This window comes from Cygnus atratus, chromosome 7 (genome assembly GCF_013377495.2).
Source record: "Cygnus atratus isolate AKBS03 ecotype Queensland, Australia chromosome 7, CAtr_DNAZoo_HiC_assembly, whole genome shotgun sequence".
In the NCBI taxonomy this organism is placed as follows: Eukaryota; Metazoa; Chordata; class Aves; order Anseriformes; family Anatidae; genus Cygnus; species Cygnus atratus.
This window is the reverse complement of record NC_066368.1, coordinates 37,686,348-37,699,006: the sequence shown is the minus strand read 5'-3', so window position 1 is coordinate 37,699,006 and position 12,659 is coordinate 37,686,348. Positions and strand designations below refer to the sequence as shown.

The window sequence follows — 12,659 nt, the reverse complement described above, 5'->3', positions numbered from 1 at the left end:
CAGATTGTGCAAATGTGCACTCACAGTTGCAGTCTGCAGTGTGAATTGACTGGGGCTCTAAACTGCAGAACGTCCTTTGATAATGTGCAAATTGCTAAGAGTAGATGCAGAGTCCTTTTTGGACCCTTCCTGTTTCTCATTTAAATGCAACAATTACTCATTCTTTCTTCAGTGCTGCAGGAGTGGAAGGTCACCAATACTTAATTTTTTATTAAAAGTCTTGGTAAATGTGGGATTTGAAAGCTCTTTCTTGAGGTTGTTTGATCATTGAGAGTGCAGAAGAAAAGTCATTTTGATCACAGTTGGTCTTTATGTTCACCAGTTCACTTAAACACATAGTGAGACAGATAAGTGTCATTTTTACTTGTAGATTTCAAACAGTACGTTTATAATTTTGCTTGAACTACTAGCATTCTGCACGGCCTTGTATAGAGTGAAAAGTAGGTACTTCTTGTCCCAGGGACTCCAGGTGAAAACAGGTGGAATCAACATGAGACATACAAGTTGAGGGTTCAGACTTGCATGCAGATTTATTTCTTCAGTCTTTAGGAAGCAATGAGAAATATATCTTAAGGAAGGATTAAGCTTGGATGATTGAAGGAAACAGAAGATTCTCTGCTGTCACGGAACCTTTTACAGCTAACATGGTTATTTATGATTAATTCCAGATTCTTAAATGAGTGCTGATAACCTCCTGAAGCTTGTTTACATTTCACACTGGCCAATCATAATAGGATTAAATTAATACTCGGATGTAGTCTCATTCAAATATCAATATACTTTTTGTACTTAGAGCAGGAGAATTAGCAAAAAATAAGTTCTGCTTTGAAAGACTTTCATTGTAAAAAGTGGATATTAAAAGTGAGGATAGGAAACAAATTCTAAATTACACTATCTACATTCAGAAAGTTTGGATCTTCTGTAAGACAGAAATCACCCTTTCCCCCCGTCCTTTCTTCCACCTGAAAGTGACAGTGAAATCATTTTCATGTTTGTGTATACTGACTGCTGACACTAGTGAGATACAAGCCAAGGGATATTGCTCTGGGTAGACAAATCAATATCAACAGCATCTTTATTATCGAAGTGCTCTCTCCTGCTTCCAGCTTAAATGTTATGTGGGTTTCATTTGGGTACTTTTTATTCTGTATATTGAAAAAGGTTAAGAAACTAGTATTCATTTTATGATCTATTGTTTTAAGACATGGAGAAGAAGTGATTTTAAGATTGAAGTCAAAATCTCAAATGAGAAAAATGAGGCAGTTGTGATTCTGTGAAACAGTCCCCTGCAGAACTGGTTGCTTTGCCAGAAGCTTAAAGAATAATGTCCTATTTTAGAGGTTTGTTTGTGAAATCCCTGCCGGTATTTGTGCAATTGCTAGCAACAACAGATCTTAAGCACAGCTGTTAAAGCAGTTTCCTTGACAAGAAGCTCTTAAAAACAGTTTTGATAAAACCTAGACAGCTTATTTGCATCTTTTCTGCAACACTTCACATAATTACAGGGGGGAGAAAAATTGTCCATCAAGACCAAGCATGATATGCATCAACATAGCCACTGTTCGTGACACTTTATCCACTCACTGGGCACAGGTTCGTTATGTCTGACCTGGTAATGACAGTTTATATCTCCTTTTCTTTCTTCAGGCATCTGCGGTATGCTTACGAGCACCTGTTTCTGAGTCCTTGTCTCGGCTACAAAGAGACCAATTGCAAAAATTTGCTCAGTACCTAATCAGTGAACTTCCACAACAGGTAAATGGGGACGATCAATAGGACTGTTTTTTTTTGTTAAATTCAGTTATCATTATTTTGGGTGAATTTATGTGATGTCTTGTGTTGCAAGATCACCAGTTATGCTATTTGATTGTGAGTTGCTGGAAAAGCTTTTAGTTCTTGCCCTTTTCAAGCTTGCCATTCTATTATTTGACAATTGTCTGTTGTCAAGTAAAAGATTAAAAGTGTGTTAAAAGAAGAACGAAGAGCGATATCTATTCGTATTAACATAAATATGCACTTAGCTTGTGGAAGCAAAGTTCAAACCCAGTAAAATAAAGTAAAGTTGTGAAAAACTTTGGTCAGAATAAAACAGGTTATTCCTTGTTGTGTTTTGTGGTTGGATAAATGGAGAAGACTACATAGGGGATGCACTGTATATACATGCCCTAGGTAGGTACTTTCTAATGTACCCAACTGGTGACCTTTTGACTTTGCCCAATGCAGCCTCTTGTTGATTCAAAAGAATCATTTGGGTTATGCAAAGTAATAGACATGACGTTTTATTAGTCAAAGACAAAATCTGCTTTATTATTCCTTAAATATCTATGCCATTCAAGGTCAGGTCACTTCCATAATCTGCCTAAAATGCTAGCTCAAATTGCATAAAAATACCCAAGTAACTGCAAAATGTTTGCTTTAAGATGAAGAATATAAGGATTTGGCAACTTTTTATGATGGCTCAACCAAATGAGAAACACTGGCCTACATGAGTATCTGTCACGTTGCAGTAGTGTGTGTTATTAATTAGGTCTAAGACTTACAATACTGTCAGTGTGTGTCTAAAATTTATATTATGGTGGTGTGCCTGGGACACTAAGATATTCTACTGCTAAAACATCCCCTAACTTTCCTACAGGAATAGTAATCTTCTTATGAGAGGAAATAGAGAGATCATATAATGTGAAAATGATTTAAAAAACCAAACAAACTGTTTTTTGTTGCTGAAATTTAAACACCAACAGTGTGCGCTTCTTGCTTTGTTACATAAAAGACAAAGCTTTTCTTCCCTCCTTAAGATCTGAAAGTCATATGTCACTAGTCTGTTTGAAAAGGAGGGTTTTAAAAGGTCAGTAGTGGTACTACTAGATTCCTGAGTATCATGTGAATTGCTTGTGTGATATAATGCTTTCATATATTCTGTCTGCTCCTTTTTGCAAGGTTTATTTCTCCTTTCATGTGTACCAGCTGTGCATCCAGGAACATCTGGACAATTTAATTATTTCTAACTTTCCAGATGACCATAGGATCATCATAGCCATCATAGAATGGCTTGAGTTGAAAGGGACCTTAAAGATCATCCATTTCCAATCCTTCTATCTTAGGCAGGGATGCCACCCACTAGGTCAGGTTGGCAAGGGCCCCATCCAAACTGACCTTGAACACCTCCAGGGATGGGGCATCTACAACTTCTCTGGGCAACCTGTTCCGGTGCCTCACCACCCTCTGAGTAAAGGATTTCTTCCTTATATCTAAACTAAATCTACCCTCATTTAGTTTAAAGCCATTACTCCTTGTCCTATCACTACACTCCCTGACAAAGAGTACCACCCCAACTTTCCTGTAGGCTCCCTTTGGGTATTGGAAGGCCTATATTCTATTTTGTAGAAATGTAAAATGTCCTTCTGAAATTTTTCTTCTGTCTGTTTGGATGAGTCCATGTTATTTGCAAATATAAAGGTGTACTGAATATTCCTTGCTTTACAATAAGTGTGATCTTTAACCACAGTTGTTGTGCAGAGAGAGGTGGGGGATTATCAGATGTTCTACTGCAAGTCATTTAAATCCTAACTATTTTATATGCCCAACCTGTTGTTAGTGTGCATGATAAGGACTAAACGGATCTAAGGTCTCTCAGCCCAGACTTAGACTGAAAGTGAGGGAAGAACAGTTTTCTGCTATGCATTTTTCTTTCAAAAAGGCCAAATTATGTGTATGTCTACTCAGGATTTTGCTGTCAGGTGTGACCTTTCTCTGCTTATGCTATGAACTGGCCGGAATCTATGACAGCATTAATTTAGTGCTGAGATTTTATTAGTTTACTGCTGAGCCAGAGTTAAAATATATATGGTCTCTGTGCTAAAGGCAAATGGTAAATGAGCTAAAGTCTGTCTGAAAAGTTATGTATAGATGTAACTTACAGTTTGTTCCTCTGTTCCTAATAGTGGAAATAGTGGAATAATTATTTTTAGTGAAATGAATTTTGGAACAAGAAATACAGAACATTCAAAGTGCAGGAAAATGGTGACCGTGACTACAGTCACTTCCATATCTCCCAAAACTGGCTGCAGTAGCACAGTCTGTTGTCTCCTCCTCAAGAAATGAGAAAGGAACTAATAACCTACAATGCTTTTGTTTACTTCTTAGGGTGTGAGCATAGAAAGGAAGTCTTGCATACAGGTTTGCTTTGAGAAAGGAGAGAAGGAATTCTAACAGCTAGTTTGCTGTTGGATTATCTTTAGCACCCTCTACCGTGCTTTCTGAAAACATGACTGTGTATTTGATACCTGTGATGTGTGAATCCTTCAGTTAGGAAAATCCAGGCAAATATTTGGCTGCATATATTGGGGTAAGAAACACTATGTATATTGTGTATATTTAAAGTTTCCTTCATGTTTGCAGATTCTTCCAACTGCTCAGCGCTTGCTCGATGAGCTGTTATCTTCTCAGTCCACTGCCATCAACACAGTGTGTGGAGCCCCAGGTAACCTTGATATATGTTATTTCAGTAATCTATGTCAAAGACAGGGAGCAGATATATTTCCATTGCTTTGAGTTTTTGAAATGATAGGTTACAAAGTATCTGGGATTGCAGGTGGAGGTCAAAGTAAAAGGGGTAAGTACAAGCATGCATGTGGTGCAGCTACCAGAAATTGTTAGTATGATGGACTCCTTGGGGTATATTCAGGGGAAGGGAGCATCAGGCAATGCACCTTTTCTAACAGAAGATTTTTCTGTTTAATGCTGGTTGGAGTGAACCTCTCCAACCTGCTACTTGAAACAAGATTATTGGCAACCCTCAAATGGGTTAGCTGTGTCTTGGGCTAATTTAGCCAAGTCTTGGTTACCAGGGAAGTTATAGAGTATTGCTGTTTTAGTACTGCATTACCCTTATGGTCAAGATTTTTTTCCTGATATCCAGTATAAGTACCCCATTTTTATTGTCTTGCACTGCTAATAAGAGTTTGTGTGTGTTTGTGACTCCAAGTAGTTGTAGGCTGTTAATGATAATCCTTCACCCTTTTTTTCTTAGTCAAAACACTCCCAAGCCATTCCTCATAGATCAGTGTTCCATTCCCCTCACTGTTTTTGTATCCCTCTGCTATATCCTGTCTGGTTTCTCAGTATCATTCCTGGACTGGAAGATTCAAAACTGGATACAGTATTTCAGGCGTAACTTTAGCAGTGACAAACAGAGGGGGATAAAATAAGTTCATTGAATTGGCTAGCTCTGCTTTTCTTAAATGGGAGTCATGTCTCCTGTTTAAGTGTTGCCAGTTGTTCAGGTAATGTAATGATAACATTTTGAGATATTTCTGAATAGTGAGTTCTGCAAGGGGTGAAATAAACTGGGTAACACTGCTTGCATGCTCCCCGTAATCTCTGTGGTTGGGCACCAGAGGAAAATCTCTTCAAAATCTGCAAAACCTGTGTATGTGTTCTTGTGTCAAGATCCCACTGCTGGACCCTCTGCATCAGATCAAAGCACTTGGTACTTAGATGAATCTACTCTGAGTGACAACATAAAGAAAACCCTTCATAAATTCTGTGGACCCTCGCCTGTTGTTTTCAGGTAAATTGTTTCCTACTGAAGGGAAAATGTAATGTTCATGTAATCTGTAAGCTTATTCACTGTGTAGTATGTACCGTTACGCGATTCCATGGCATGAATGATGCTTAGTTTCAAGGTAACTTTCCTGGATTGTATTTTTGCATTGCTTGTCCAATGTTACTTCAGTAGAGCACATTGTATTTGCACAGTACCTTACTTGTGTGGTTTTCTCAGTCTCATTATGTGTCCTCTCTTCTAAGTTATGCATGTCTGTCCCATTTAAGATGCAAATATACTTTTGGATATAGCATATACTCAGGATTTTGTGTGGCTTTGCTTGATTTAATTTTTTTCTCATCCCTGCACTTCTGTTTTATCCACAGTGATGTGAATTCGATGTATCTCTCTTCCACGGAGCCACCAGCTGCTGCTGAGTGGGCCTGTCTCCTGCGTCCCCTGCGAGGAAGGGAGCCTGAGGGAATCTGGAACCTGCTTTCTATCGTGCGGGAGATGTTTAAGAGACGGGACAGCAATGCTGCTCCTTTGCTGGAGATTCTGACTGACCAGTGTCTCAACTATGAACAGGTATCTGAGCCTCTTTGCTATGGAGGAAAAAATTCTGAGGAACCAGGCTGAGTCAGTGACTGATCCCACATGTCTGTACAATCCATCTCTAAATAACTTTTTTGTTAACAGCCTATGTTCATTATGGGCATATGTTGCTCCACGCTAAACTTATGTTGTAGCTTGCTCTTGTGCTGATTCAGTGTTGTCACAGCAACATTGTATCCGCGAAATACGTCAACCCTTTTAACATGAATATATGGAGTCTGAACTGTTTTGTTCAGCAAATTTGTTTTGATTTCTGGCCAGTCAAGGTGATTTATTGTAATGATTTTTTTCCTAAACAAGTACATCACATATGAACTGTCATTTTTATAAAGCCTAAAGAAATGTGTTGGGTCATAGAACCTCAGGTTCTTTGGTTATTGTTGTAGAAAATATATTTTGATGGGTCTAAGTAGTGATTTTTTGAGAATTTTTTAATTAATATTAGGAAAAATGTTTTCCTTGGCAGTTTAGGACACTGATCTCACTCTAAGATAAAATGCAGTGCACATTTCCTTATTACCTTATCACATACTTCAACTTCGAGCAGGAGAAAGGAAATGCTTCATTTATCACATTTGTTCACTTTTTCCCTCTAGATGTGAAGGCCTCTAGCAAGAGAACCTCCTGCGAGTGTTTTGTTTTGTTCTGTGGGCATGTGCCTTCCAAACAGAAAAAAAATTGAGGCCCGTAGTTCTCACAAACCAATACAGCTTTAATGCTCTCAGCTATTTTGAAGTCAAATCAAAACATGGTACTAACTTCAGCTTCTGTTTCCTTGTGGGTATTGTAGTTAAGTGAGAGCAAGGAGTGGGATGTTAACCACAACACAGCTCCACTGAATGTTTTCTTCTGCAGATAACAGGCTGGTGGTACAGTGTGAGAACATCTGCATCACACAGCAGTGCTAGCGGCCACACCGGGCGCAGCAATGGCCAGTCAGAAGTAGCTGCTCATGCCTGTGCGAGTATGTGTGATGAGATGGTGGTTCTTTGGAGGCTGGCTGTCCTAGACCCAACTATTAGTCCACAGAGGTGAGTACCAAAGTCAGGTAATCTAATGGGAGCTAGAACTCTTTAACCAATGGACAGAAACCTCTCGTTTATTTTTGTCATGTGCAAACACACTCAGGAGTTTTTTCCTGTAGATGACCTGTGTTTATATCATTACCTCATTGACTGTTCAACCATTACTCAGTCCGTTTGGAGCGTGTGCTATGTAAGGCTGAAGAGCATTGTAATTGCCTTTAACTTTAATTGCTTTTGCTGCTTACCTTTACCAACATCATGTAGTGTGAATAATTTGTTGTTTTCTGGGAGTTTTGCTTTACACGTGAGTGTATGTCTGCATTTCAGTGTCCCAGTGGAGAACATTTATTTGAGTGGTAATACAGGCTTCTAATAACTTTTAATGCTTTTTGAATTTAACTGTTTGGCAATTTAATGTATTTCTGTTTAGTGCAATCATTTACTGTTGTCTATTTCAAGATGAACCATTTCTTGCTTTGTGTGTACTTATAGAGCTTATTCTGTACAACGTATTGGCAAACAGTGTCACTGGTATATTATTTTTCTGTCAGTGTTTTCAATTGTCTGAGGAAATACTGAGAAGCTTATGCAGGTTTCTGAACCAGAGTGTGCCTTGGTAAATCACTGCCATCTTTATGTAGCACAACTTGAATAGCAGTTGAGATATTAATGGCTCACATTGAAATACTGTGGTCAGCATTGTGATATTTTTAGTACGTGCAGTCTATGAAGTGTAGGGTGCTAAATATATTGAAAACGTCTAATGTGAAATATATAGTCAGAAAAAGTTTTTCAGAACAGATGAAAACAGGATAGTATTTTAAATACAATTACACATGAACAGCATTTGCTTTCAGTGAATTGTTGCGTAACGTTAGTACAGTGCCATATCCTTGTAAGGTACACCAGGGACACTAAATGTGTGCAGTTTCTGTCTTGTAAAGTTTATGGTATGAAGTAGGTAAATACAGCAGATGAAGACAAGTCAAAAACTGTAGGAAACTGGGAATGAGGTTTAAAATAAACACAAACATCAATCAAATCATATAGAAAAACCATAAAAGGTTTTGGCTTTTAATAAAGTATGTAATAGTGCTACATATATTCACATTCCAGTTACCTGGTGCAGTTCAAATTTGCTCAGATCTACTTGAGTTCATGTATAATTGAAATACTTCTGCTTGATTTCCTATTCTCTTGGGATTTGAATAGTCACCAGAAGAACCTTCTATCCATCCTTGCTATTCTTTCCAGTGAACCATAAGCAGACTTGCTACCTAAGTCCAAATTCATTGTGGGCACTCACCCTTAAGTTACCTTTCCTGAGTAATTCCCCCTCCTTCTTTTTCCTTCTGAAAACCCTCTCCTCAGTTAAGACCCACTGGCTTGCTCCCTTGCGAATTAATTTCTTTAGATAAGTAGAAGCAGTCTATTCTGTTGAGCTTATTTTGTTCTAATACCCTTTTCACCTTATTTGGGTCACCCCATTTTGATTTTGTTTGGTTTTCTTTAGCTTTTGATAGGTAATCCGAGGGGATTGAAGTGTTGGACTTGTACCTCAAATCTCTTAGATTTGTGGCAGAAACAAGATGGCAGTTGATCGAGACACTTGGTGCAGAGCTAAAAGAGTTTCTAGAAACTTCTTGAATTAGTTTGTCTAAACATTGTTATCCATTCAGACTATCTTGTTTGTATGCTTAGGCCGTATGTGAGATTCAGAGCTGTGAAACGCAGAAATGCTTTGTTCTTCGTGTGATAATGTGGAACATGGGACTACCTGCTGTGTAATTTAAGTGAACTTAAGCCTTCTAGCTTGCTTCTTCCTCAGTTGCTTAAACATCAATTATATATTTGTTTTGCTTCTTTTGTGCCTATGGTTTGCAATAGTTTAGTCTCCAGAGGACAGCCTGCTACAGCCTAAATTAAATTGCTGAGCTCTAGATAGGCATATCGGGGAAGAAAGATACATGCCTAGGAGGTAGATTACGTGATCTTATCTGACATAGTACTTCTCTGGGCAGGCTATATAGGTTGTACTGAAAGTCTTGACTGGGGTTGTTCACAGTGCCATTTCACAGCTGCTGCAAACTGTTTTATCACAGAACCATAGAATATCCTGAGTTGGAAGGGAGCCACAAGGATCATGAAGTGCAACTCCTGGCTCCACACAGCACTACCCCAAAACCAAACCACGTGTCTGAGAGCAATGTCCAAATGCTGCTTGAACTCTGTCAGGCTCGGTGCCATGACCACTGCCCTGGGGAGCCTGTCCCAGTGCCCGACCACCCTCTGGGTGCAGAACCTTTCCCTAACACCCAGCCTGACCCTCCCTTGTCCCAGCTCCATGCCATTCCCTCGGGTCCTGTCGCTGTCCCCAGAGAGCAGAGCTCAGCGCCTGCCTCGTGAGGGAGCTGCAGGCCGCCATGAGGCCTCCCCTCAGCCTGCTCTGCTCAGGGCTGAACAAACCAAGGGACCTCAGCTGCTCCTCGTGTCTTGCCCTCTCGACCCTTCACCATATTTGTAGCCCTCCTTTGGATGCTCTCTAATAGTTTTATGTCCTTTTTATATTGTGGTGCTCAAAACTGTATGCTGTACTTGAGGTGAGGCCACACCAGTGCTGAGTTTGGTGAATGATTCCTACAGCAGTTCCTCATGGCACTTGCTGGTCTGAGACTGCTGAGGCTCACATGGCTAATGCTTTATCTGAGGCAGATAAAGAGGGCAGATGGCATTTCATTTTAAACCTCCCAGTTTGTATCATATTTTCATGATGGCACTATCTGCATTTTGTTTCTATGTCATGGGCCTATTCAGGACTTCGTTGTTAGTAGACCTGTTTCCTTTGTCTAGCCTGTCTTCTTATTAATGTTGTTTATAGTTAATTCAGCAGAAGAGTTTTCTGATCAAAAGGAGGAGGTGTTTTGTGGGTTAAGAGGTAGTTTGTTGGTGGTGCATTTTGTGTCTGCTTTCTAACCTGTCCTCTTACTTCTTCTCTTAGGCGCAGGGACCTTTGCTCACAGCTCAGACAGTGGCAGCTGAAAGTCATAGATAACGTTAAGAGGGGTCAGCACAAGAAATCACTGGAGAAGCTATTTCAGGGTTTCAAGCCAGCAGTGGAAGCCTGTTACTTCAACTGGGAGGAAGCTTATCCCATTCCTGGGATCACCTATAGCAGCTCTGACAAGAAGAACTCTTTCTGTTGGGTAAAGGCCATCCAGCAGAGGAGCTGCCGGTTGCAGTGTGCAGAAACTGCTTGCGAGGCTGGTAGAGCCCATGGACAGGAGCCTGGGGGATCATGTCTACAGCCTGGGGACAGGCTGCGTCCCTCTCCCCAGGAGCCAGCGGTTCGCCCGAAGGAACTCACTGGAAAGCGGAAAGTTGTGTCTGAAATGCCACAGAGAGTTCTGAGACGACTTTCAGCAGAAGGTGATAAAGCTGTGTATAAGACTGCAGTGGGCAAAGCCAAATTGCCAGTGAGCAAAGGCTTGACCAGTAAACATAGTGGGAAACGGCGCATGAGCAGTGAAGACAGCTCCCTAGAGCCAGACTTAGCAGAGATGAGCCTGGATGACAGCAGCTTGGCTCTGGGGGCAGAAGCCAGCAACACGTTTAGTTTTACAGAAAGCCCACTGAGCAGGAGCTACAGGGATACCTTTGAGGAAGATGGTGGGGTGTACTTCTCCGAGGGACCTGAGCCAAGTGTCAGGAGCAGTTCCACGGCCAAGAAATCATCCAAGGATCCTGTGGGGGAAATGGGTAGTGGTGATGATGATCTGCCTTCTGCAGACGAGAACAGCGGCGGTGTGAGCCTGAAGCCAGAAGAAGTAGGAGAGAATGGTGCAGCAGGGGGAGGGGACGATGGAGAAGAGGAAGACGATTACCAGGTGTACTATCTGAATGCACAAGAGGTAGCCAAGGAAGATGATGACAAAGCTGAAGGGGGGAATGAAGAGGAGCAGGATATATTTGCTGGTATAAAGCCTCTGGAGCAGGAAAACCGGATGGAGGTGAGCTGAGTCTAGTTCAAAACGTTGTTTTGCTTTTTTTTTTTTATGTATTGATTACATCATGTTCTTGACATCCTCCCAACTGTCACACTTAACCTAGTATGTCGTTATGGCAAGTGCTTAACTATAAAGTCATCATAACCCATTATATCATAAGGTATCTACAGTCTTAATGTATTGGTATCACACTTCTCTGCTTCTCACAACTTTGATTCCCTTTTGCTGTGCTCACTCCAAATGTGTTCAGTTTTAGCTGGTCTGTCTTGCACTCCAGAACTTAGAAATGTATGCAAAACAGTGCTTGCTTATTCCTCTAGCCATTTGGAAATGGTAGAATAATACTCCACAGGCCAGTATTGGGTCCAGTCCTGTTCAACATCTTCATTGATGATCTGGATGATGGGGCAGTGTGCATCCCTAGTAAATTCACAGATGACGTGAAACCAGGGGAATGCTGGGTAAACCAGAGGATCGTGCTGCCATCCAGAGGGACCTTGAACGACTGGAGAGGTGGGCTGACAAGAATCTCACAAAATTTAGCAAGGAGAACTGCAAAGTCCTGCAGCTGGGGAGGAACAACCCGGGGCACTAGTACGTGCTGGGGGCTACCCAGCTGGAAAGCAGCTTTATAGAATATGATTGAGGAGTCTTGGGGGACATGAAGTTGAACACAAGTCAGCAATGTGCCCTTGTCACTAAGAAGACTAACAATATTCTTGGCTGTGTTAAGCAAAGTATTGCCAGCAGGTCAAGAGAGGTGATCCTTCCCCTCTATTCAGCGTTGGTGAGCCCACACCTGTGTCTGGCTTGGGGACCCCTCCAGTATGAGAGAGACCTGGACGTGCTGGAAAGAGTGTAGTGGAGGGCCACCAAGATGAACGGACTGCAGCACCTTTCCTCTGAGGAGAGGCTGAGAGAGCTGGGACTGTTCAGCCTGCAGAAGAGGAGGCTCAGGAGGGATCTCATCCATGTCCGTAAATACCTGAAGGCAGGTGCAAAGAAGATGGAGCCAGGCTCTTTTCAGTGGTGCCCAGTGCTAGGACAGGAGGCAGTGGGCATGAACTGGAACACAGGAGGTTCCATCTAAACATCAGGAAGCACTTTAGTGTGTGGGTGACTGAGTGGTGGTGCAGGTTGTCTGGAGAGGTGGTGGAGTCTCCCTCCTTGGAGATCTTCAAAACCTGCCTGGACCTGGTTCTGGGCAACCTGGTCTAGGTGTCCCCTGCTTGAGCAGGGGTCTTGGAGCAGATGACCTCCAGGGGACCTTTCCAATCTCAGCCATTCTGTGATTCTGTGAAAACTGAGCTGAAATTCATAATAAGTAAGATTGAGGCATGCCCAGCAGGAAAAAAATAAATCCAGCTATGTAAGCAGGAGTTCTCTGGAAGGCCAGAGAAGATGTAAATAGATGGTGTCACATTCCTGTAATAACCTCAAAATAAGTTTAGGGCTTGCACCCATATAAGC

General features: G+C 41.3%; 1 protein-coding gene across 3 annotated transcripts in view; it reads left to right on the top strand.

Moving 5' to 3' along the window:
• Window positions 1–12,659, top strand: part of ZSWIM8 (zinc finger SWIM-type containing 8) — a 72,291-nt gene that overhangs the window by 37,178 nt on the left and 22,454 nt on the right. For all 3 annotated transcript variants that reach the window (XM_035545232.2, XM_035545222.2, XM_035545214.2), the window contains exons 5-10: window positions 1,648–1,755; window positions 4,399–4,480; window positions 5,449–5,569; window positions 5,932–6,133; window positions 7,016–7,191; window positions 10,184–11,192. In XM_035545232.2, the coding sequence (XP_035401125.1) occupies window positions 1,648–1,755; window positions 4,399–4,480; window positions 5,449–5,569; window positions 5,932–6,133; window positions 7,016–7,191; window positions 10,184–11,192 (1,698 nt within the window). The remainder of the gene's footprint in view (window positions 1–1,647; window positions 1,756–4,398; window positions 4,481–5,448; window positions 5,570–5,931; window positions 6,134–7,015; window positions 7,192–10,183; window positions 11,193–12,659) is intronic.